Source organism: Sciurus carolinensis, chromosome 3 (genome assembly GCF_902686445.1).
Source record: "Sciurus carolinensis chromosome 3, mSciCar1.2, whole genome shotgun sequence".
NCBI classification, from domain to species: Eukaryota; Metazoa; Chordata; class Mammalia; order Rodentia; family Sciuridae; genus Sciurus; species Sciurus carolinensis.
Window position 1 is genome coordinate 147623986 of NC_062215.1, and position 27344 is coordinate 147651329.

Consider the following 27344-nt stretch of genomic DNA (forward strand, 5'->3'; position numbering starts at 1 on the left):
GAGCATGCACTTGCCAAGGATACCCAGAGACAATAATAGAAGAGGCTAATAAATATATTTATGCCTCAAGAGAGCCATATAGATGGTTTTTGTTGCTGTCTAGCTGACAAATTGCCCAAAATGACTCCTTTTCCTCACTCTGCACCAGTACAATAAAACGAAACAAGCTCCAGGAACCATTCTGAAATTGTGAAAAGGGCAAATACCATATAACATGGAAAAACTCAAGGTTCCTGTGACTTTGTGACTAAGGCCAGTCCCTGTGGTACTGTGTATTTCAAATCTTGCCTCATTTGTGAATATGTGTCATTCTAAATAGGTATAGCTCACTCTTTGGAGGTGAAAGTGTCTCTTTTCCTATTTTCTTTCCTCCCTGAAGTTTTTCTCTGCATTAGATGTTTCCCCAGGGCCACTACGAGGACTGAATGAATCAGTTGGCATGAAGGAAGAACAGGTTGATAAATACAAAAAATACCAAACTGGCCTTTTCAGTTTAGGTGCAGTCCCAGGAAACCAGCATAAATAGCACCTCATATTAATAGCCTTCCTGAGCTGCATGGTTGGATTACCTCCATACGTTATGTCAGCTGCACACTTGGCATTGGAAGTTCATTCTGTTTCACTGCAGCCTCCTTTGCAGAATAATAGACTCACAATAAGAACTGAGGACAAGAAGTTGATCCTCATTTCAGCTTGAAATCTGAAAAGATTTCTGAATCGTTTCAGCAAATGAAGGTTACCCATCAACCAGTCTGGTAACATGCTTCTGAAAAGAAATTGTTGGTTTTCATCATAGAATGACAATATAAGAAAGAATTAAGCAAATTATTCTACTGATACATTCCCATAGGGTACTAGTATGATCTCTCTTTAAAATGTATAATATAATCTGATTTTGCTGGGAAAATACAATGAACTGCATTGTTCTTACATAATAGCACAAATATCAAATGCATTATAGCATTTAAAAGGGGGCTGTTTTAGGCTACAATTTCAGAATGGGTCTTAAAGCTTATTTCCACTTATTAGACTGGTACAAAGTGAGACTAAGGAACACTTTTGGACATTCGTCAGCTAAGACAGCAAAAAATTATAAAGCAAGGCTGCACAGGAAGTCAACAGAATTCCTTCTATGTGTCTTTCAATGATTATAAACTCTTGATTCTTACTAGGCCATACTCTAGTAAAAGTCCCATTTTCCAAGGTTTATTAACCTCTAGTTAGGAGGCATGTGGTATAAAGTGAGATATATTCTAGCATATTCTAGTCCTGAAGCTGGTTAAGTTTCAGGCTTCAGGCTATCCTTCTCTGGCTTTGTGTAGTTAGCACACAGTGGATCCCAGGTATGAGACATGGATATTCATCACTTTTACTGTTCCTTGCTTGAGGAAGAGAGGATTAAGGCACAGGGACCCCTGATTCTGAATGGCCATGGTTGCCAGCTCTCCATCCCCTTTCATCTTTTGCCATGCCTCTCTCTACCTCTCTTCCCATTCCCTCATTCATCCATTCAGTAGGCAGACTGAGTGTGTGCCAAGCCTCTACTTCCCAAACTTCTGTGTGCACAGGCAACATCAGGGCCCATTTCCAGAGATTCTGATTTCATGGATAAGGGACAGGAGTCTGCATTTGGTGAGTTTAGCAAGTACAAATGTAAGTGCTCTGAGCACACACTTGAAGGAACCCTGTCAAAAATACTAATGGATTAAGGCAATCTCTTTCCTTAAAAAGCCCAAGGTCTAGTGGTTTCATGTAAAAATGAGCTGCATAAGCAGGATGGCAAATACTGACTAGTCAGGAAAGGGTCCATCACAATGGTGGCATTTGAGCTGGAAGACTAGAAATTTGCCAGATGGAGAAGGGAGAAAGAAGATTCCATACAGAAGGAACAATAAAGGAACCAGAAAGCATGAAGGACCATGATATACTCTGGGAGAAATAAATTCTCTGGGAGAAACTCCATCAATGAATTTTGAATACATCCCTCTCAAATCAGAAGTCATTTCTAAATTATATACATGAACTACTGTTGATCTGTATAGTAAAGATTAGGAAAGTCTACTTTTTAGAATAAAAGTATAAGTACATAAGAGTTTAATAATTAGTCTGTGCCCCCACTTTGAAAGCCACTGACTAGAACAGGGCATTATGAGTGAGTGGCAGCACATGAGACCAGAGGGGCCAGGTGGGTATGTTCCTTCCCCTCTTCAAATTGGAGCCAAGGAACTCAGGAGGCTTCCAGGAGACCAAGGGCCATGGAGACCGGACCTGGCTGACTTGGTTTGGATCTAGGCCAGCATTTCTGATTGTTCTTTTACCTCCACATCTGCTACAGTTTCTGTTCCCAAGTTATTTATGTTCAACAACCATGATGGCATTGGCATGGATAACCCCTCCCAATTTTTTTTTCCAAAAATGTTTTTGGAAGCAAATATAATAGAGTGTTCAAAGTGGATGGCTCTATTTTGTGTAGGAGACAAAGCAGGATTTTGCCTTACTTTATTTTGAAATTTGTTTTCTTTTATCCTGCTTTCTATATTTTCCAGTTTTTAAAATAAGCTTACAAAATGAAATTTTAAAAATGTGAAGAACATCAACTCAGTTCTTTAAATGGTACTCTTGTGTTATAAGACAATTAATCCATGGATAGACTAGTTTGCATTCTTTTCCCCTGGGGGCTTAAGTCCTGTTATTTTTCTAGAAACTGAAATATAGTTAAGGTACTTTTCCTGAACAGTGATCCCTGCTGAAAGAGACTAGGAAGTAGCTAGCAAAGATAAATTGTATTATTAAGCAGAGTTATATGTGAAATTTTAAATGGAGGGATACTTTCCAGTTGAACATTTGATATCATGGGATTTGTAGACATATGGGATTTTGTGACTCTTTGTCATTTTAAAAATTGCAAGAAGAAAAAGGAATCACTTTGGGGTTTTTATTTAATTAACTACATCCTTTTTGAGGAACTCAAGAAGTTTATAAAAGTTGAAAGTTAGTCTTCAACATTAAATATATATGTGTTTCATTTCAGAAATGCACCTCAGACAGTACAATGAAATATTCATTAACTGTGATTTCAAATCATTGTATGATTTCAACATAAAATATGCAGACTAAGATGTTCACATAATATATTACATCTGATAAATAGAAATAAAATGGGTTCAGCCTGATTGGTAAGTGAAGTACAGTTTTTCATTGACAGAGGGATGTCCACTTTACTTTGTATTATTGAGTGTGGTTTGTGCTTGGAGGCACTTTATTTTCACCATAATCATGATTGGTAAGCAACTGTTCCAAGGGTTGTATCCCAACTCTATTCTTCATACTGTGGACCTGTACGTTGGTGTTGCATGTTTACCAAACAACACTGGAATTCAAGAATCCTTTGTGTTGCCATTGTTGCATTCAGAAAAAGAGAATCCCATTATGTTTTTCCAGTCATGAAAAGAATTCAGTTTGTTACATAATCTAAATGCAAAAATGTACACAGGAGAAGGTAAAATTCCAGGAATTCCAGCAGTGTAGAAAAAAATAAATAAATGTAGCAACTGTTTGATAATGAGAATTAAACCAGGGACAGTAGAAGTGGAGAGAGGGGTAGAAGAGATGTTTCTCCACTGGAATAGACTTCAGTGGACAGAATCACATGAGAAGTGGAGGACAAGGAGTAGTGACCCCAGTAACCAGCATACAGGATGGACAGAGTTCAATAGAGAAAGAACCAGGAACTGGTAGCATGCAAGAGACAGGCCCCATTTGTAGTTAGAACTCCTCCTGACCCTAGGAATACACATCTTGCTGCACTTGTGTCTGTCAAACCAGGGAAGAGACTTTATTGACAGCTGCAATGGTTGAGAAATGGGTGAGCTGAAACCTTACCTTTTCCCCTGGGTTCAGGAATCACTGGGTACTCAGGAAGTTGAACAGGAAATGGTACGCATGGTACTGGGAGTGGTACACTATGCCTTAAATGTATAGAGGAAGCTTTCCTCCTCTCCACCTGATAGACAAGATCCCCTCACTCAGGCAATACAGTTGTTTCTTCCTTCAGCACTAGATAGTGAAGGGCGAATGGAGCTCCCCAGCTCAAGGCTCCTCTAGCAGCCAGTGGGCACTGCTGGGCGGTCTGAAGCCCAGGTAGCACCACAGGTCTTACTCCTGTGCAGTAATACGAAGCAGAGGCCAGGGTGGGAGAAATGTTCTTACATTACTCTTTCTTCTGTAGCGAAAGAAATGGAAAGTCTTCACACCAGGAAGCCTGGCTTTAGGACTTGTCCCTCATTTGCCTGCCTTGCACTATTTGGGAGAGGCCAAGGGGCGTAGAACATTCCACTAGCATTAGTTAGAATCCCTTCTCCCAAGCCTTCTCATTCTTTGCAATGAGGCTGGGGATGCAGGTTCCTGTACAGCCAGCCCGCTCTGCCAAGCCCCTCACCAGCCTATGTCTCCCTCCTGATCCTCCCAGCCTGCCTTATCTGCTTGGCAGGGGATGAGTTAATGAAGCACCAGTTGAAGCACGTTCTGCCCACAGAAGGTCCTGAAGTGTAATTGTCTAGAATCAGATGAACAAGGGCAATTTCTCTCTCTCCAGTCTCCCTGAGGCAAATGTTTCAGAGGTGGGATGTGGCCTAGTTTTAACTCTTCAACATCCAACTCTGTTGTTACAGACAAATTTCATTAAATTCCTTTTGAAATTCTGCCTTCATCCCTCAGCAATCCCCCAGCAGTTCTTATCAATCATGGCTGCCTCCCAATCGTAGATAACATCTTTATTTTTGAAGAACACTCGGCCAGACATGGCTCATCCAAGATCCCCAACGAAGCATTTGTGTCACTCAGTGTCTTGGGCTCTAGATTTAAAGATGAGTCTGTCACAGAGCAGAAAATCATAAATCTATTCTCCTAAAGAGGCTTTCTGATTCTTTTTATTACTGTTATTATTAGTTCCCCACAGAAAGGAATCAAGACAGTGGAAACATTTTTAAGAAATGACACTTTATCTCTGTGATTAACTATATAATAAACCATAAAGTCTTTGCCATGGTAATCTCCTCCTTACACCTTATTGCTTTGATAATAAAAGCTTTTTTATGACAACAAAATAAAATTTTACTCTCCAAGCAGTTTAGATAAAAGAAGCTGTGGTTTGGGAAGGATAAAGGGCAGGTCTGAAACGTGAGGTCAGCGTGGGTTTTATGGGCTCTCTGTTTATATAGAACACGTTTGATACATCCTAAGTCCAAGCCAATTAAAGAGTTCTGTATTTTTGTCAAGTAGGGAGGATCCCTGTGGAAAAGCAAAACCATTCAATACTTAGAATTTTAGATGAGTGGGGAAAGCACACATTTCAACAATAAACCAACCCAATTTGCAAACAGAATCATCAACTACCTGTTTTGATTCAGAGCCAAACCCCGTCTGGTGAATATCATTACACTTGTACTCATAAGCTTGTCTTAAATGATTAGATTCTATCCAGGACCCAAAGTCATGGACTTTTGCATAAACATGATTTATTTGCAAGCACCACAATATGCCAGTTAAGAATTTTCATCATTGTTATGCTGTAGAAAAATGAATGCGTTGTTCTTTTCTTACATTCATCACTATCAGGCAATTTTTGTTGAGCAACCCTTGAGAATCTAAGATCATAGGGTTGAGCAGAAGTTTTTAAAAACTCAGAGCTATCTGAGGAAGTGATGATTAAGCTAAGACTGCAAGGAGGACTTAAATCAGATAAAGAGAGGAGCTTGAGGAGGAGACTCTTCAAGGCCAAGGGAAGGGCACGTGCCAGGGCCCTGGGCAAGGAGACAGCAGGGCTCGTACTTCCTGGGGCCCCACAATGCTTCAAAGAAGCATTCCAGTAAGGCACTAGCACTCTGCTGATGAGCCTGGCCTGCAGTCCGCACTCAGAAACTGCTAGTTCTGATCAGCTCCCATCTGGGGACAACTGAAGACTGATCTCTGACTGACAGGAGTACCTCGAAAGCAAGTATGTGACCTTTCTGCTTCCCCAGTAGGAACATGGCCCATGACACTGTGATTTTTCTATGACTCATCAACCCTGAATGTCATTCCTCTTGGGTGGCCTCCCTCCTCCCGCCACATCTGATATCTACACACCAGGGTTCTGCCAAACACACTCAGTCCTTCCCCGGGCTGCAGAGTTGTTTCCATCAGGCATCACTTCAGCGGGTGTCTGTCCTGGTTCCTCTAAGGAGATTCAGCAGCACCGGCACTGATGAATTACTCACAAAGCTGGATGTGACACCCAGTATTTGTGAGCCTGTGGAAGGTTTTAGACATGGCCTTTCTTTTAGTCTGGAGTTCAGCTTGCTGTGATGCCAGCTCCTCACTGTCTGACAGGCAAAGGACAGGCTGGTTATACTACTACTTCCGCCACACCCACTCCCCATGGTTATTCCTCCCTCCACATGCCTCCTGCTTTAAAAGCAAACCCAAGGAATACTCGAGTCCCAGGGGGTGAGAGTCTCAGGGGAGGGTCAGGATTTTCTGCCTCAGGCTGGCCCCTGATCTTGGTTTGCTACAGTCCATTCGTTGAGAGCAGGGTCCTGATTCAGCAGAGAACCTTGGTTGACCTTTAAGCACATGAGTTTTGAAAGCAGTCATACATAGAGAACAGTGCGTGAATTACTCTAATGCCTCAGGACTTTTCCTTTGTTGAAATACCCAGAGGAATGGAAGCATGGTTTGATGCCAGCTTCACAGGCTTTTTCATATCCCCAGGTGTGTGCATTAAACAGAGTAACGATTTATTGTGTAAACCTTTATCCTTCCTGCTGCTAGCACAGAAGGTCTAAAGTAACCATTGTGTGAATATCTTGCTCTGTTTAACATGTGTTAGTTCTGGGGATGGGTACTATCCCCCAAATGTCCATCTTGTAAACTCCCTGTGTCCATCTTGTAAACTGTGCACAAAATTTTGTTAACAAATTTAATCGACCAAAATCTCCCATGAACTTGTAGCTAGTAAAGAAATTAACAAAGACCCCTTCCCATACCATTATCTCCACCTAACACACAGCTGGCAGAATTCCCAGCCTCCAAGGTCTCTGCTTGGTTTGGGGATAGGGTTGGTGGGGCTTGTGATGATGTGGGGACATCTGGGCACTCCCACTGCAGTCTGTTTCTCTCCCAGCCACAGGGCATCTGAGCACAAGCCAATCTTATGTCACATGCTTGTATTTCCCTTAGTTGTGTGCATACATCTCTCAAAACCTGGGGTTCTCGTTTAAAAGTCTTCTAGTTGTAATTAATTCTTCCTGCCAACACCATTTTCTTCCCTCTGTTTTTTACTATTTCACCCGAGTCTTGGAGATCCTCTCACATTCTTTTCAGCTCTTGCAAAAATAATGTAGGCTCCCCAAGAGTGGAATTTTTTTCCTTTTCTTTCCTTCCTTCCTTCCTTCCTCCTCCCTTCCCTTCCCTTCCCTTCCCTTCCCTTCCCTTCCCTTCCCTTCCCTTCCCTTCCCTTCCCTTCCCTTCCCTGTCTTATCTTATCTTTATTCTCAATGCTGTACTTCCAGCCTCCAAACCCTTGGCTGGCACATGACAGACAGTCAGCAAATATCGTTCAAGCGAATGAATGTTTTGTCACTCTTTCCACTTCTGGGGAAGCTGATGCTGTCTACAGATGAGGCTCTGAGCCCAGGACTGGAGGATTTGCCATTCACTGCACATATCACTTCTTTCCACTAGGATTTCCTCTCTCTGGCATATTCCCGTCCAACCATCCAAAACCTTGTGCAACTCTGCCTCACTCCACTGGTGAAGAGAATGGAGCACAAGCTACCTGCAAGTCTCGCATGACCCGTAGCACCATCATTTTTTAACCCATAAGTCAGCTCAGGTTGCCCAGCCCTTAAGTCCACTGAGTTTTCCTAGCCTCCTGTTCCACGTCCTGAGGAAGTACAAAGCCAGCTCTGGGTGTTGGGGGTAGGTTTCGTATTCTCACACTCACTGGGTCTTCAGGCTCTGCCTCTTCCTTTCTGTTCAGCCTCCTATTGATCCAGATATGAAACCCAGCCACTTCCTCAGTTTACACGTGCGTGTCTCCTCATACATCCAAGCTAACTGCGGGGAGCATAGTGAACATAGTGAAGATACGGACATCCCAAGCAAGGTCCACAGCAGTCCCCTCAACAATGGCAGAGGAAACATTCTGGCTGCTGGAGAAATTCTTCTGCCCAGCCCAGCCTTCTTGCTCAATCAATCAATTTATTTCTCTCTCTCTCTCTCTCTCTCTCTCTCTCTCTCTCTCTTTCTCTATCTCTCTCCCCCCCCCCTCTCTCATGTTCTCAGGTAGAGTTGTTTAACCATAGTATGGACCCCAACTCCAAAATCTCTATGCTCTCCTTATCTCCTGAACAGTTTTTCCATTAGCCTCTGTTTTCCTAAACTAAAATGGAAGTGCCCTAGAAAGTTGTAGGAAAACCAACAAACAAACCAACAAAAAAATAAAAATAAAAAAAAAAAATAACAAGAAGAACACACTTGCCTCCATAAGGCTGCATTAGTGAACTTGACAGAGAAGCTCGGTATACCTTATAATCACAGAATCACAAAGCCCATTGACTCAGCCCACCATTTCATACAGTTGCCAGATATATGCTGATTTGTTCATGGTTGGACTTTGGAAAGAAATACAAGAAACTTATAACATTGAAGACCTCCACGGAGGGGAACCAAGCTGGAACAGGGGTGGAATACTTTCTTCTCAGTATATGCCATTCAGTATCATGCATTTCCTATATTTAAAACACATTGACATCATATCTACGTAATGTCAATAAAGAAGGTGCAGGTTTCCTGATATACTGGTTATACAACAGCAGTCATATCCAGTGACCTTGAGCCATATGCGTCATGGGGAAGCTAATGCTGTCTACGGGATAAGACTCTGAGCCCAGGACTGGAGGATTTGCCATTCGTTGAACACTTCAGTTCTTTCCATTAGGATTTCCTGCTTGGAAAGAGTTGCTTCTCGGTCAGTCCAGTCCTCATTCTCCAAGTGTTTACATTACATCCTCTAGTAGAGGAGCCCCAAAGTGCTATAGATACAACCTAAAGAGCCCTTCTTCCCCTGACAAATATTGCAGAATTCTTAAGAAGAAATACATTTTTCAATACTAAATTTGAAAGTAAGTCTGATGGAGGGGAAAAAAGTACACCTGATAGAACAATCTGAGTAGTAACAAGGATGATAGCTGCAATGTATTGAAGCATGTTGGACATGAGTTTATAATTAAACTATACAAAAAGAAAAAAAAAACAAACACCTCCATTGGTCACCTTTGGAGGATATTAAGGAACCGATTATCATTTTGAAAACTGATAATTAAAAGTTGAGAATCAAACACTTATCTTGCCTTTCCTATACAAACTATGCTTCATCATAACCAAATAGCTGGTCAAGGAAACTGTCTCTTTATAGGATTCCAGTATAAAAATGAAGGAGTGATAGAACTTGAATATAGCCATTATGCAAATCCTATTGATCTAGGCAATGATTATCAGTGGATTCCAATAACTAAAAGTGAGATGCCCTTTGTTATTTACAATAAATTCTTTATTAGATGCAGAACCTTGATGACACTCAGATTTGATTTTTTTTTCAGGAGGAATAGTTTATGTTGCATAATTTCATGAGCACACACATAAAAAACATACTTATGAAGTATTTTATGAAAAAAAATCAAACCTGAATCTCACCAAACTTCTATATATAATAACAAATTTGTAGGAAAAAAAAACAAAAAGGGTGGGTAAATAATAATGTGGAGATGTAGTTAGTAAAATTCAGACCTTGGTCAATTTTAGGACAAAGAACCTGATTTCTTCAAATAAATTGCAAAGAAAATGAGAGGGAACCTATGAATTAAAACACAAGAGGCAATCAAATGCAACGAACAGGCCTTATTTATTTGGTTTAGACAAAGTATTAAAAAGATTTATAGAACAACCTGGGAAATTTGAATACTGAGCAGATATTTACCAATATTAAATTAGTGTTAATGTTTTTAGATTAAATCGTAATACTATCAAGATGGACTCCCCAAAATTCCTATGTCATATGTGTGTGTGTTTGCATATATGTACATATATATACACACATAGGTACACACACATATATGTACAATGAATCAAAATGCAGTCTGAAAATAAAAATATAAAAATAAGTAAATAAATAAATAAAAATAAATTATCTGCCATCAGCCGAAAAGAAAAAAAAGAAAGAAAGAAAGAAAGAAAGAAAGAAAAGAAAAAGAGTATGTGACTTTTGTGTTCATATAGACCTAAAAATCTATGAAGAAATTACAATGAGTCGTCACTTTGGGGAAGGGAAGGAAATAAGGGGTTAGCGGTTGGGATGAAAGACAAACAGACTTGGAAAAATAATCACTTTTGCAGGTAATACCTTCTCAAAGGACTAACCAAGAAATAAATGAAATATCATAGGAAGAAGTTCATTAGAACCTATAAATTCCTGTTTGGGAGAATAAAAAAGGCAAAGATCATATTGCAGAGCAAGCAGAAGGATTGTCCTGGATCATATTTGTCAAATTCCGATCCCAGGACTCTGCATCAGAATTGAGCCCACCTCACTCACTTCCAGCCAGAATCTCAGAGAGTAGAGCACAAAGATATTTGATAGCTACATCATTGGTGACCAAGTGCCAGCTTTTCAAATACTGGTTATGTTGTTTTGGAACTTTGGAATATATAGGGCAAAAATACACCCAAATTTAAATTCAAAGCAGCACAATTCTGAAAGTCTGAAAGCCTTTTTTTTTTAGATGTGTTGACAATGATTTAATCAGCAGATGTCACTATGTAATCCTTGGGAACATCCCTTCCATGTTGCCTCAGTTTTGGAGAGACAGAGTGTGCTGCTGGCATTGTAGCATAGAAATATTTATGGTAATTTGATATTTTGTTTAATGAAAATCATTTTTATTTTACTTCTAGTGCCTATTAAAAGTTTATTTTTGATTAAGCATTCTTTGCTGTTGTTTTTGTTTTTCCCAGCATCATTGACAAAGAAGTTTCATTAATGGCAGAAATGGATAAAGTTAAAGAAGAAGCCAGTAAGTAGACACATGGTTATTTGATTAGGTGCCTCCTAACCAGAAGCAATCCAAAAGTCAGATTGACAGTGGTATTAGATTCTGAGCAGGTTCTAAAATTCACATGGAAATCCTGGATCATGTAACCTTAGTCAAGTCACTGATCCCCTAGGAACCACAGTTACATCATCTGGCAGAAGGACAGAACTGTGGCACCCCCTCAGTATGAGTGTATGGCAGAATACTCACTCAGGATCTGGGATTGTAGCTCAGTGGTAAAGCACTTGCCTAGCACGTGCGAGACACTAGGTTCGATCCTCAGCACCACATAAAAATAAATAAATAAATGAAATAAAGGTATTGTGTCCATCTACAACTAAAAAAAAATAGAAAACAAAGTGGCATTAAAAATAATAATAATAATAATAAATCTTTTAAAAAAAAGAATACTCAGTAATTAATGAGTGCCAGTTGGTATTTGAAAGTTCAAGGGGACTTTCATTCTTAGGAAGAACTTACACTTGAAGGACTTATACTTAATCAGATTTAAGGTAACAATGAATTTAGTATTAAATTTTAAGATATTCATTGTTAAACCTTTATAACTTATTAATCTTGCTATATTATTTATACAGTCATTTTCACTTGTTCTTTTTCAGATTCAATTAACTCAAGTTTATCAAATTAAATTCCCCTAAAAATTCATCTCATTTGAAACTTAATTCTCTCAACATTTTGAATTTTATATATATAAATATTTCTGACTTTTTTCAAGCACTTCAAGTGCCTGACAAGACACAACCCTAGCAAGCAAAATAGTCCCAAGCTTTTAAGCAACTTGTGAATAAGATTAGTAATTTAAATTTACAGATGTACTAAATGAAGTTTTCTTAAAACACTCCAATTCTGTTTGCAAACTTCATCAAATATGCTGATACCTGCCAACTTAAAACCACAAAAGAAAATCAGTTCCATGTTCTAAATTGGAATCACAAGTTAGATTGCTTAATGTACCAAATTCTCTATTTAAATCATGAACACACTCCAAATTATCTTGATCATTGCGAAATTTTTCCTAAATATAACACAAAATATCAACATTCTAAGTTTGATTTATTTTAATTCATTTGTTTATGTCTGAACCTTTTCACTGTGGTAACGTTACTCAATAAGTGAAGATTTGCCTTCCTATACAGGCGGAGGCTCATGGTTAGAAGTTTCAGGGAGACAAGATTATAATATGTACAATCAGAAAAATGAAAAATTACACTCCATTCATGTATAATTTATCACAATGTATAAATGCATTCTACTGTCATGTACAACTAATTAAAACAAATTAAAAAATAATAATGAAAAAAGATTACAAACAGACATACTGAGACTCTCTTATTATTGAATTCAGTCTTCTAAAACAGGACCCCTAAGATTATGTATTTTTCAGCTGCAATTTAGCTTTACAATCCTGTTTCCTGGGCATTTTAAATTCTTTACCCTTACCCACATTTTATCTGACAAGTTGAAGAAATGGCAGTCTACACCCCCACCCAGGTTTCAGCTAAATCCCTTTTTCTTTGACTGCAATGTCAAAGAATGCTTAAAAGCTTTTAAACAAAATTATAAATCTAAAATTTAGCAAGTTTTATTAAAGGAAACTAATGTGATCCAGAGTGAAGCTGTGGATCATTTAGATAGTTATTCAATCCTTATAATTGTGAAATTATTTTATCCTTATGAAACTTGTTGATTTCTTCAGTAGAAGTGAATTTTGGGACTTTGTTTCTTAGGTATAGTTTATTTCAGTTTCATGTCCTAATAAAAAATGCAACAACACATGCAAATGATTCTCTAGAAAGTTACTAGCACGGCACTTTCTCAGAGCTTCATAAAAGACCTCAGGTTTCACATACTCATTCTTCCTTATTGCAAAAATAATGTTAGGTGCCAAAACCTGTGGAATTTGGAACATCTCTGGAAAGGACCCCTGTTTTAAAAATCCCTTCAACCAATAAACATTCACTTGTGTGCTTCCTTACATGCTAAACTCTGTTACAGAGTAGGGTAAACAGCAGACAGATAAATGTGCAGCCTACACTCAATCAGCTTTCAGCCTAACTGAAACTGTTCAATTGGTGCTGCAGATTCTGGTTTTAGAAACCATTCAGAAATGCCCACATCCCTGGGAAAACCAGTTTGCTTGTTTTGGAGGCAGACAGAACTGAGTCAAAATCCAGCCTTCAAACACAATCACTATGTGACCTTGAACCATTTGTTAACTTTTCAAAGTATGAGGTTTCTTATCAGAATAGGGGGAGTAAGAATAGTATCTATCTCCAATACTTATTGCAAAGATATAATGAGAAAGTACATGCTAGACACTTAGCATAGTGACACAGTATGCGTGTAAAAAGGGAAAAGCTCTTATTAGTAAATAGCTTGGTCCAGTGTCCCTTGGAGGTCCAAGGGATTATTCTGTATCTTTCTGGTGACTTCGCCTATGTCAACCATATGTCTTCTCCACAGTTGATTGAATTAAGTACCCTCATTGAATCAGGGACAAAACTGTCTTTGTGGCCACCATCTCGAACTTGCTTATCTATGGCCTCAACCATATTTTTCCATTTCTTGTACAGGGTATAAACCATGTTTCCTCAATTATAACACAAGTTCATGTGTCCTTCATGACACCTAACTCAACACTGAGAAGATTGCTGGTACTTCACGAATAATTGTTAAATTAATTATTATAATCAGTTTAGTGTATATAGACTGTGGGATGCAATATTAGAGAACACTAATGTGATTGCAAAAAAATACAATGAATAAATCTCACTTTGTTGCTAATATTTACAATTAGCATTTTGATTACATTAACTATATTAAACACTTCACAAATGTTATTTCATTTAGTCTCACAGTAACCCCACAGGATGTGTACAGTTACTACATTTTACAGATGGAGAAACTTAACATTGTAGTACTAGGGTCTCAAACTTCATCTGTCTACCCAGGGAACTGGAGGCCCACACATTCATGTTCTTTCAGTATAAAGTTTACTAAGGATATGTGAAGAAAAGATCACTTTGTATTAACAGGAACACTGGCATATTACAAAGTAAAATGCCAAATTCACAAGAATTTTTCAGGAATAAAAAGGATTTCAGAGAACCTTTGTGCTTAAAGATTCCTTTCTGCTCTGACACTTGCCCCCACCGCCCGCCACCCCCAGGATTCTGAGCACACCTGCTGATGAGTATTAGTGGAGAAGCCTTAAGATTTTCCATGGTTCAAGTAATATGAGCCAATCTTCCAATGTGTTCCAAAAACTTGAAGGAATTTATAAATCCTATTGAGAAAATGGATTTCAGCATACCAAATACTGTTTATAAAAGAGCATAAATAATATTAAGTCCTACACACAGTGAAAACCTAAGCTATATGGAACTGTCTCCCTCTACAGATTTCTGAAAGGATGGTGCTTTCAAAACATACTTATTATTCTACTTTAAATTATAGGATCAATGCATCTTAAGATCTGATCTGTTTTTGTTTTTGCTTTTTGTTTCTGTGATTGATGTGTTTGAGGTGAAAATATTTGCCCCTAAAGAATATTGGCTTTAGATCTCAACTTTTAAGGCTTTTTTTTCATAATGAAAGGCTTTGAAATGTTAATGAGACTATATGTAAAATGCATCCCAACACTTGCTGATGCAAAGTATTCATTTTCGTGCACATTTGCATGAGTTTCAACTCCGAATTTATTGGTGATCTTGCACCTGCATTCCCATTTTAGGGCCCATTTATATCTATTTCTACAAAATCTTCTGTTTGATGTGAATGCCCAAGTTCTACATAATCAAAAAGAACAATGACCTCTAATTGTCACCAGTCCCACAAATGATCCATTAAGAAAAGTCAGATGTGCTTAGCTGTGCAGTCACTCAGGGTCTGCTGACCCCTTTACTAACTGCTTGTCAAGTCTGGGTGTTCAGAATTTATTTTATCTTACTTTGCAAGATGAAAGTATCTCATTTCATCTTTTTACTCAAGAAGTTAATTTTAATGTTGAATTATAATGGCAAAGAAATTAATAAATAACCAATCAAAGGTATGGGTCCTGGATGTTCTTAAGTGGTCCCTGGAGCCTAGGAACTTCAGTCCTTCATTAGATGTTCCTTTCAAATAATGGATTCATTAATTCACTGAGTCCTTCATTCAGTAAGCACAGCAGGCACCTTCTGTGTACCAGGCACTGGGTACTAAAGACACAAAGAACTGCATGGATCATCAGTCTGCATTAGTGATGAGAAGACACTTACAGGCAGGTAACATTAAATGTGCTGAGTGGGACAGGTGAGAAGGTACTAAGCTCCATCTAGAAAGGGCTTTGGCTCTTCTGCTTTAGCCTGTTGCTGAATAACTATAACCAGAAATTCCAGTATCTTAAGAGACACCAGAAATCTAACTTAAAAGTGGAATTTCCTAATTTTTAAATGTGAGCACTTAATTTGTAAAGTAATGTGCGGGTCAAACAAAACATGTACTCTAGCCAAAAGTGATAGTGGACCACCTTTTAGTGATCTCTGGTCTGACTGGATAACCTAAGACATCATTCACTAATACATTATCTACACTGAGATGAAATTTCCTTTTACTCCCATCTCCTGGACAAGTTCTTCACAAGCTCTTCTGCATCCTGAAAGACCATCAGGCATAGATCAGTCCACTCTTCTATGTGGCATTATTTTTTTTCAGTTATACATGACAAATAGAATGTATTTTGACATATCGTACATACATGGAGTATAACTTCCCATTTTTGTGGTTGTACATAATATGGAGTTACACTGGTCATGTATTCATATATGAACAAAGGAAAGTCATGTCCGATTCATTCTTCTATCTTTTCTACATGGTATTGTAGGGGAGCCCCAGGTAAATAACGAAAGCGTAATTGGTATAGCTTAGCAGATGATTTAGGCTTTATGATTTGTAGATTAATTATTTCCTTGACTTATCAACATTGATTAAAATGTTGGCATTAGCTTAAAAAGTTCCTTAAGAACTTAAGAATGGTTTGTGGTTTGCAAGGAATCTTAACTCTTGATGGATTCTGTACTTCTTTTCAGATTTTTGAGAGGACTGCTATTTGACATTTCATATATCAAGAACTCTTAAAATCAAAAATCATATTGTTTGACTCTACATGTAAACTACAAATCTGGTGTAACAAAGCAATTGGTCCTTGTGCAACCAAGAATAGAATATGAGTTCAACATACATGGCATCTTATGTGGGCTCCTATTTTCTTAGAACTCAAAATGCAAGTCCAAAAGAAATAAAAGTTATTCATATATGATGAATTAGAGACCCCAGGTCTATTTATTGAAAGATGAAACTTCACATTTAAATTCCACCTTATGTGTTTGTATTCATGGCGTCTGTGCTCATAACCTTTTGGGAAATGCATATACACAGGTTAACCTGGGGGTGACTACATCCATCTGAATCTTTAGTTCATCTGACAGAGATGTGGAAGCATGGCACTAACGAAATCCCCAGCGTCTTCTGCTACACGTTCAGATGTTAAAGAGTGCACACAAATCCAGTTCAAGCTGGTTTGACTCACCCTTGAAAATTTTCCACTGGGGACTCTTATAACAAAGACATAAGATCCTCTGTCTGGAACTTCTCTCTGTTTGCAAAATGAAAATATATCTGCAGAGCATCAAAAGCAGAGGCATTTTTCAGCCCACAAAAAGCTAATAAAGTAAAACTTTTATGTCTATGTTCTAATAACAGCTAGTTGCCCTAAGTAAGTATGTGTTAAAATTGAGAAGGTCTGGTGCTGCTGGAATTTAAGGGACAGCATATACAGAATAATGGATTTTGCTTAGTGGACTTCCTAGCTTTGCAATATCATTCTGATAGGATTTTAATGTGTCTTTTTTCAGATAGTTTTTCTGAGTAAATCACACATTGAAAGGTCCAAATTAAGCAAGTGAGATCAGATGCTAATGGAGAAAATAAAGGAGTGTGGGTGGATGGTGAATCAGAAAGGACCATGTTTAGTTTTGGGATTAGTGCATAAGGATGCAAGGAAATGGATTGTTGGTGATGGGCATGAAGAATGAACCCATCATAGTGACAACTCAGGAAAGGTAGTGTGGTTCAACTAAGTGATCTATATCTAGAGGGAGAACTGATTCCAAGAAATTCAGTCACTTATTGTTTAAATCTCTAGCCCTAACATATTATTCTATCTTACTTGGCAGTGGAAATCCTGACTGCACGTCAGAAGAAAGCAGAAGAACTAAAGAGACTTACTGATCTAGCCAGTCAGATGGCAGAGATGCAGCTGGCCGAACTCAGGGCAGAAATTAAGGTCAGTTCTGAAATGTCCCAGCCTGAACCCTGAGCCTGAGATCTGACTGCCATCATGTTTGTTTGGCATGCACAGGGTGCTGCTGTCTGTGGGTCTAACACCATACACCCAGCTCTCTTTCACAGGGTTGAAATGCAAAGTACAGAAGAGCGAAGAACCACCTAATCACTGTATTTAAGTATAATATGACCTGAAGGGATATATTATTCCAAAGGAGAGATACAAGCTATTTTCTTAGTCAGTAGGAACTGACCCAAGTAAAGTGTACTCAACCATGAATTATAGCCAGAATGGGGTATATTATTTTCACACTATGCAATTCATGTGTATGTTTATAAACACACACTCATCTAAGCACACCTGAAGTATGAACTTCGTGTAACACTAGGGATTATAAAGCAATCTGTGGACACTCCTTTCTCCTTTTCTAACTTAATTATCTTTTTATGAAGCTTATTACCCACAAACATGTATTTCTTAGATTATTTTTTTCCATTGCCAGCAACAGAACTGACCCTAACTAACCTCAGGAACAAGTAGAATTTGACAAAATGTTGAGGGTAAGTCATCAAATCAGAATGTGGTCTGAAGAACTTGGACCTACAACTAAGCAAAAACTAGGGTAGCTGGAATCATATGGGAAGCAAGCACTCCCAGACTCTTGTCTTCTGGACACCATGGGAGTGAGTGACCTTGAAACGTCATTAACCCTGGAGCCACCCTCCTGATTGAAATCTCGAGGAGAGATGTGCTGAGTATCCTCCACTTGGACCACATCTATGATTTGGCCAAGAAGAGGTGTAACACGTTGATTTACAGACCAAATGAGACTGTGGATCATTTAAACAGCATTGGGGTATAGTCGCCCAAAAAGGAAATGGTGACCAGGAAGGCAAGGACAAGTATTCACAACTTAGTGGGGAGATGCAATTTATAAATTCCTCTTCTTCACCCAACATATCAAACAAGCACACATATGCAGCTCCACCTCTTACCTACTTCTAGGAAACCAGAGTAGTGTTAAGACAGTTGCTGTTGCCTGTACCTGTTCACCTGGGCGTAAACTGGTGGAGTGTGGCAGAAAGCAGCAAGTGACATTTTGGTCCCCTTCATCCTGTTTAGGCATGAAAGGGCGATGATGGGGAAGGGGATGGGAACCAAAGCTCCAGAGGTGTTCCCTACCTTCTCTATTCTGGTCTTTGCTGCCACCCACCCAGCCTGTTGCCATAGCCACCAGTCTTTCTGCCCCCACTGTCTCCGTCCAGCCTGTCCTCCATCCTAAGTTCAGAGTTATTCCCCCAAAGAGATCTCAGCTCTCCTGGTATGAGCCTTCCCTCCCTCTCAGAATAAAATTCACAAAGGAACTGTAATATATATTCCAACTCCCCCTTTGAAAGTCCCAACTTGTTAGAACATCAGGTGAGTAATATGAAATTACAGCTTCCTGGTCTATTGAAATCACCTCTTCTTCCAAGTTTCATTTCTGCCTATCAAAATCCCACTCATAAAACGGGTAGTAGCACAGGCTTTGCAGTGAATCAGTTCAGCTCCAAAATTTTCTACTTCTTTGGCCTTGGAGAAATTACATACTGCCTTAGATTCTTAGAGCTTCAATTCCCCCATCTATAAAATAAAGATAATAGTAATCCTGGCTTCATAATAATGTGACTAGATGAAAATGAGATTATCAGTTAAGAATCTGGTCAGTGTCTGGTAAGTGTTCAATATTTTTTATAATTTTCCAGCATGAATATTGCCTCTTACATAACTGTTTCCACCTTCCTTCAGTAAGAGACCATTTCTTCCTTTTTTATATTGCTAAAGCACCAACTTTATTCTACCTTGTATTTAATGGTATCTCTTCCCTCGCCATTAATTAGGTAAACTCCCTGGTAAACTCAAGGACAGACTGAGTCATAGTTATTTCTGCATTTCTCACTCTGTTATATACACACAGATCTTTAAATTTCCAATTGAATTTTATTTATTTATTTATTTATTTTTTTGTGGTACTGGGGATCGAACTCAGGGCCTTGTGCTTGCAAGGCAAGCACTCTACCAGCTGAGCTATCTCCCCAGCCCTCCAATTGAATTTTAAATGAATTGGAAAATAATCTCTTTTCCACCTCCTATAACAACACTTAAAAGTCCACCATTGAAGATGTTTTCTAGATACCGAAGGCTTTTTGGACTTCCTGGTTCCCTCTTGAAATAGAGATGGGTGTCTAGGAAGGATGACATATTTTTCTCTCTTTTGTTTTTTAATTTTTAAATTTTTAAAAATTTTTATGGACTGCATTTTGGTTCATTGTACACAAATGGGGTATATCATTTCGTTTCTGTGATTGTGCACGATGTAGATTCATACCATTTGTGTAATCATACGTGTTTTCTCTTGATGGTTAATACCTTGGTAGGCCCTTGACCAAACAAGGAAGCCCCTGCCAGAATATAACCCAGAAAATCTCTCCAGCAAGGAGCGCTAAAGGTTAAAGAGATGACTGCAGGTGGGCATTTTCCTGCATCACATTTTATCTAAGCCTAGGCAGGGGCAAGAGAAGACCCATATGTATTCCTAGAACAAGGTGATTGTGGTCAGGGAGGTCAGCCAAGATTGACTTCATAAGGCCTCTCCGAGGCGGGACTGAAACGATGCTGCCCGCACAGTGCCATCAGCAGGCACTGAAGAGCAGAGTGAGTGACTGTGCAGGTGTCTCAGCCATTTCTGTGATTGTGAAGCTCCTGCTTTACTTTTCTTTCCTCCAGCACTTTGTCAGCGAGCGAAAATATGATGAAGAGCTCGGGAAAGCTGCCCGATTCTCCTGTGACATCGAACAGCTGAAGGCCCAAATCATGCTCTGTGGGGAAAGTGAGTTTTGCATACTTGCTAAATAATTCTGTGTGAATAAGCTTGGTGCTATTTGGAATTGATATCCGAAATGTCAGGTGTACAGGGCCCCAGCGGGGCTAAAGTGAGGTCTAAAGAGATTTAATGATCTAAGGTCATGACACAAGTCACTAGAAATGTCAAGATTTGAACTTAGACTCTTCAAATGCCACTGCCTATCAGTAAATCCCTAGGATTTATTATAAGGAACAGAACAGGTCAACTGGTTTATACCTTTTACAAACTTTTCCTGAGCACCACCAGATAAACTGCTCCTCTGATTTCCAGCAGCCCTGGTCTACAGAGACTGTTCCACCGAAGAGTGTGAGGTCCTCATCAGCCTGGAAACAATCAGCTATTGTTGTGCAGGGCCCAGCTGTCCTGCATGCTGCTCTGCAGTGCCCTGAGCTCCCCGCCCTCTCCTCTGGTTCCCTGCACTGAGTGAAGCCTGCAGATAATCAAAGACCTCACTTCAGCCATTAGCTTTAGTCTTGTTTCCTATTAAGCTTTAATTAGAGCAGCTAATGTGCAACAAAATTGGCCCGCTGCTTTCCCCCCTACTCCAGCCCACCCACAGGGGGAGGTGGAAATGAGCTCTAATGTGATTTTGAGGAGAGCCACAAGGAGGAAAGAAGGACGGGTAAGGGACAAGAACAATCTACCATCTCGTAGTCAGCTGAAAAATTGAGATTGAGCTGCACTTTTTCTTTTTTTTAAGTGGAAATTGCTTTTTTTCCCTTCTAAATGTAACAATATAAAACTGATCTAAAAATTACTGAACTATATTAAATAGAACATGACATCACTGCGGGGCATTCTTTATATTTTATGCACATAGAGCATGCATGTTGTAATATAATTAACTGTTATATGCTACATTTATATATATTAATACAATTCACTTTTACCTCTTCACGATAGTAGACATTTTTCCATATCAGTATCACTATTTAAACTGATCACTATTTAAATAAAATTGATGTAACTAGTACTCTCTGGCATCTAAATTGCTGCCAGTTTTTTTTTTTTTTTTTCACCATTAAAACAGAAATATTACATACAGAGCATCCTTGTTCACACATCTTTTTCTTAGTTACCTGACTTTCTGACTGCTTTAAAATTATTTTTCCTTATATGCTCCCTCCCTTATGAAACAATCTACCTCTTTGCCATTCTCCATCCCTAGCTTTTACAAACAATACAGTCCACAGTGGGATTTTTTTTTTTTAACCAGGGATTAAACATGGGGCTGCCTAACCACTGAGCCACATCCCCAGTCCTTTTTTATCTGAGACAGGGTCTCATTAAGTTGCTGAGGCCCTCACTAAGTTGCTGAGGTTGGCCTCAAACTTGGAATCCTCCTGCCTCAGCCTCCCTAGTCCCTGGGATTACAGGTGTGTGCCACCATGCTGGGCTCACATTTGGAAATTTAACTACCCATCCCAGTTTCCACTTCAACAGGATGATGAGCAAGACACTACTGCTGAGTGACTCTCACCCATCTCAGGTGGGGTGGGGAAATGCTGCTTTACCCACACTCCTTCCAGTGCCATCTAGTGGGAGAAACCTTCCCTTACCGGATTACAAATGTCTAGATGAAATCAGTCTCACCTGTTTGAGACCATAATCCTCACAAAGCCCTTTCCATCTTGGCTTTGTTGAGAGCATATTGACAGCCCACAGCTATTGAACCAGAAGTAATAGTCCCTGAGCTGTAGAAAATAATGACCCCACACAACTGAATCTGGTGAGTCCAAGAGCCACCAGACATCCCCTGATCATGCCAACAGCCCCAAAGTGCTGTCACACCTTACCTATAAGATGAAGGGACTGGTCCCTGTCCTTTCCACTTCTAATGTTCAGTGATCCCTACTAGTCACTCCTAATCCTCTTAGAGAATCCTGGGATTAAGTCTGATCCAACAAAGGTACAAGAGAAAATTGCTTTTAAAAATTGGTGACAATTTTAAGATTCAGAGAAAGGTCTTGCTGTCCAGCCTGGCAATCAAATCTTGGTGAGCTGTGAGAGGGACGTCAGGGCTTTATCCTTGAATTGATTCCCTCTGGCCCCGATTCAGCATAATCACATAGAAATCATCCTGTCAGAAACCACCACTTTCAAAACCAGCGGGAATGGCAATAATAAACGTTGAACAGACCTGCCTGTACCCTGAACCTGAGCTGTGACAGAGTCCACCTCATCAGCCCGCCTTGCCTGTGGCATGGAAATGGTGCAGATCCACAGTGGGGCTGACAAAAGATTGGATGATGTAGTGCTATTGGAGTATAAAAGATGCATTAGGGGCTGGTAGGCCTGACCCAGTGGCAAGAGGATATGCAAGATCCAGAATGACAAGATTCCTGACACCTGACATGCCCTTGTTCCCATGCTCTCAGGACGTCACGACTCTGACAGCCAAGAGTCTGCCTACCTTTTCATCTATCTGTGTGTCTTTCAGACTCACTGATCCAGGGACCTGACAAGGGTGGCAAGAATGGGTTTGGTAATGGGAATCCACAAGGAAGAATGCATTTGCAGGCCATGCCAGAGAGGGAACCTCAAGATTTCATTCTTTCTCTTCCTTTTTGTGGTTCTTGACCTAAAGAATAATATTTAAGCTGCTCAGATAAGGTTTATTTCCTACAGATGTCTCCCAACTTAGATGATTATGCTGTAATCCATTTAGTGATTCTCACAGGAGAAACTGAGTGGTCTCTAATCACCAAGGTGCCCTTTCAAATGACATCTTTGAAAAACGAAACCTTGTCTTAATGTTTGTATAGAGCTCCTGCCAGTTCCTTCACCCTCTAGTGCTTCCTGATGGTGTCTCCAGCAGCAGTGTCCCCACTCTGCTCCTAACACCAAGCCCTTTCTTGTTGCAGTCACACATCCAAAGAACAACTATTCCTCAAGGACTCCCTGCAGCTCCCTGCTGCCTCTGCTGAATGCTCACGCAGCAACCTCCGGGAAACAGAGTAACTTTACCCGGAAATCCAGTCACAACAAGCCCTCCGAGGGTAAAGCAGCAAATCCAAAAGTGGTGAGCAGTCTTCCCAGCACTGCTGACCCCTCTCACCAGGCCATGCCGACCAACAAGCAGGTAAGCTTCCTGAGGGCCTCCCGGCCCTGCCTGCAGAATTCCTGCAGACACTGATGCAGGGGAAGAAACCATCCATTTCCAGAGAAAGATAATAGCAACTGCTAGATGCTGAGTTCCCTGGGATCCCACCCAGGGTCCTCTACCCCCAGCAGCACTGCCTGGCCCCACAGGACTCCCCTAATCCATCCAATCCACCCTTCCTAGGCTTTATCCCACACATGGAAGAATCTCATGCAGGTGGACATTAGCAGGTCCACAGCAGGCCCACCTACATGAGATGGCTCTTCTCACTCCCTTGACTGCCACCATCCCCAGGTCCCTATTACCAGTCCACATGTGAAGGGACCCACACAGCCACAGGAACAAGATTCAGAACCAGGCCATTGAAATCATTAGTGACATGAAACCTGGTGGGAGTTTTTTAAGATAATTTAATTCCTACTTGTGTTTAGTTTATCAGTAAAAGGCCAAAGTTAGAGCAAACTTCTCCTCTTCTCTTGGGATTTTAGTTTTAACATTTCAAAATGCCATTATTCACTACTACCCACCATGACCTCTAAAAATACAAGTTTCCCAAGGGTAATCTTCCTTCTCTCCTGCTTCTCCACTCTGCCTTTGAAAGGTGGTTTCTAGCTTATGGTTAAAGAATGAACAAGGAATGGGATTTAATGATGCAGAGATTGGGCATACTATAAAGATAACTTTTGTGATCTGTAAGAAAAAGACTTTTTTTTCCAAAAAAAATACTGGTTTCCTAATCAATGACCTGTTGAGTCTTTTTGTTTTGGTCTTTTAGAGTTCCCACTAATGATGCTGATAGGCATTTCTCAGGTCCTGAATGTCTTCCTGAACTTCAAAGTAGGACTTCAGTGAGGAGCATTCTGTGTCTTCACAGGTTAAAGATCATAAGCAAGTCTGGTTTGCTTGAAGTCTAAATGCATCTTCATTTCTCCTGCTCTTTGCTCATTATTGAACACCATGTTAAAATGATATCTAACATTAAGAGCAAGAGTTTCCCTTTCACAATTTCTTTAAAAACAAAGGAAGCCGTATGAGATGCTGTGATATAAATGATCCTTCTGCTCACCATTTCAGCATTTTAGATGATGGTTCATATGAGTGGAAATACTCTTATAAGTCTAAGCAAGAAGGGGCCTGGTGCTTGAAAGTAACCCTTTCCAGCTCTCCCCAGCCTGGCCCTCCCTACAGAGTGAGAGGTCAGTGAGACACAGGTGTCATGACCTCCCAGAATCTGCCCTGTCTTCTAGAACATGCTCCAAGGAGTTGAACTCTGGGAATTCTTTTCTCACATGGGCTCAAGCCTGTTGTAGGGTCTGTTTGGACCATTTCCCTGGATATACTGCCTTGAGGGCAGACCACACTACAAGCTCACACACCTGTAAGTCCAAAGGGTAATGGTTGTGGGACTGAGGGGTGAGCTTCAGTGTGGTGCTAGAGTGTCCACATTCATGGATGCAAGACCCCCTAACATGAGACAGAGCCAGAGGTAGGAGGACAACACTCAGATAGATGACATATGGGCCTGCATTCATACTCTTGCCCTGGGCCCTGGATTAGGGGTTAGTGTGCCCTAAATCTGTACCACATACTCACCTTGCACAAATCAATAACTTTATAATCTTGTAACTCATAAAACCTAATAGAGGTTTGATTTTCCAAACAGGTTCTTATACATGTAATATCCTACTTATGAATCTTGTCAGGAGATAGCACATAAAGGGGAAATGACTCCACCATTTTCTAACTGTAGACCTTGGGCAACTCCCTTAAACTCATGATCCTCATCTGTAGAATGAAGCAAGTAACTGCAGCTATCTTCAAGGGGGACTGTGATGATAAACAAGACAAGGCGTGGTGCGGCACCTCCCCGATGCCTGGCACTTTGTAATCACTCCATAAATACTGGCTCAAGGACTCCAGAAATCTTTTCACCTCTCTAGGGACAGACAGGCTTAATCCATTGCTTCCTAACTACTCATCTCTTTACATTCCTGGCTGTTGATTTGAAGGCATGAATTTTTCAGTATAAGCTTCAAAACTAGTTGCCTTAGAGCTACAAAAAGTTTAGAAAAAGAACTAATTACCTCTGTGAAAATACACGTTACCTCCTTGTTCTACCATGATCTACCAAATATACCTCATCTCTATATTGGCCTAAAGTAAATTTTCAGAGCTATGATAATTTTTTTAATAAAATAGAAAAACTGCTTTAGAGAAGAAAAATTACAGACAGAATTTTACCTTTTTCTTCTTACATGTGATTAGAATTCATATACATGATAGTCTATACCAAACATCTCAGAAACCATCATGGCAGAGAATCACCACTGCCCTGCCCTGTGCACATTTCACTTTGTTGTGTTTTAAGCATACTTTATTGGTTTTATTTGACCTCATTTTTTATTGTTTTATGCTTCTTAAGCTCTCTTACAACATCAGTAATTTTCTTGCAGTTCCATTTAGAAGATGGTCCACAATTGTGTGAAGACTAAGGATTTTATTAGCTTGATGTCATTTGCATGTTGCAATATTCTTCTGGGGCATTCTTTGGGAATGTAAAAAGCTTACCTGTGGTTTAGAGATTTGGTTTCCCTGATGTCTACTGGTATCATCTGTGGTTTGCTAGTGGCTGACACTTATCTCTTTTCTTTTTGGCAGAATGGACCTTCTAGCCAAAGACGAAGATTTAATCCACAGTATCATAACAACAGGCTAAATGGGCCTGCCAAGTTACAGGGCAATGGGAATGAAGCTGACCCAGTGGTGAAGGGCAACAACCGGCATGATCACAGAAGACAGCCGCACAATGGTTTCCGTCCCAAAAAACAAAGGTGGCACCAAAAATCAAGAGGCCCCCTTGGGGACAAAGACCCCAGAGGCCCCAGCCCATTCTGAAAAGCCCCGGCGAAGGCAGCACGTTTCAGACACCTCGGAGGCCAGGCCTTTCCGGGGTAACGTCGGTAGGGTTTCACAGTGCAATCTCTGTCCCACGAGAATAGAAGTTTCCACAGATGCCACGGTTCTCTCAGTCCCAGCTGTGACATTGGTGGCCTGAGCTAGGAGAGAAAAGAGCAGTTTTCACTCAGTTTTGGTTCCCTGCCCGAGGTGCTGACCCAACTCGCTGCCAAAAGAGAGTCAATCAGAATATACAAACCCTGTATGGTTGTGTTATCCTCTCTTAATCATTTTTACTAATTCTAATACTTGGCTCTAGCTTGCTTCATAACTTTCATGGCTTTGCTTGATCTGTTGACGCTTTTTCTCATCAAGATTTTGCAGCATTTTAGCCAGGCAGTATTTACTCATTTGTTAGGAAAATCAAGATGTGGCTGAAGATCCGAGGCTCAGTTAGCAACCTATGTTGTAGCGGTGATGTCAATCCATTGATTGTCTTTAGAGAGTTAATGTTGAAAATAAATTCTTAATGATCAGACAAACATGATCTGCTGAAGACACATGCGCCTTTGTAGAATTTAACATCTGGTGTTTTTCTGAAAAATATATATATACATATATTTGCTTTATTTGAAACAAATTAAAATATGCTGCATTTGACACCTGGCTTGTTTCTTTTACTGATATCTTCTGTGTTTTTTTTTTTTTTTACAGACTGCATTTTGATTCATTGTGCACAAATGGGGTACAACTTCTTTTCATTTCTATGGTTGTGCATAGTGTAGATTCACACCATTCATGTAATCATACATGTACCTAGGGTAATACTGTCTGTCTCAGTCTACCATCTTTCCTTCCCTCACCCCCTGCTGCCCCATTTTCCTCTACCTTATTTTTGAACATTCTCGGTAATACTTTCAAGAAAACTTGAGGGACTGGATGCTTCAGTGCAAAGTTCTGTACCAT

At 39.9% G+C, this 27344-nt stretch overlaps 1 protein-coding gene across 1 annotated transcript in view; it reads left to right on the forward strand.

Moving 5' to 3' along the window:
* Window positions 1–27038, forward strand: part of Spats2l (spermatogenesis associated serine rich 2 like) — a 159553-nt gene extending 132515 nt beyond the window's left edge. The window contains 6 exon segments of the mRNA XM_047543734.1: window positions 11053–11111; window positions 17366–17475; window positions 20242–20344; window positions 23245–23462; window positions 26142–26300; window positions 26302–27038. Of these exon segments, the coding sequence (XP_047399690.1) occupies window positions 11053–11111; window positions 17366–17475; window positions 20242–20344; window positions 23245–23462; window positions 26142–26300; window positions 26302–26538 (886 nt within the window). The 3' untranslated portion in view covers window positions 26539–27038.
* Window positions 27039–27344: the final 306 nt, after the last annotated feature.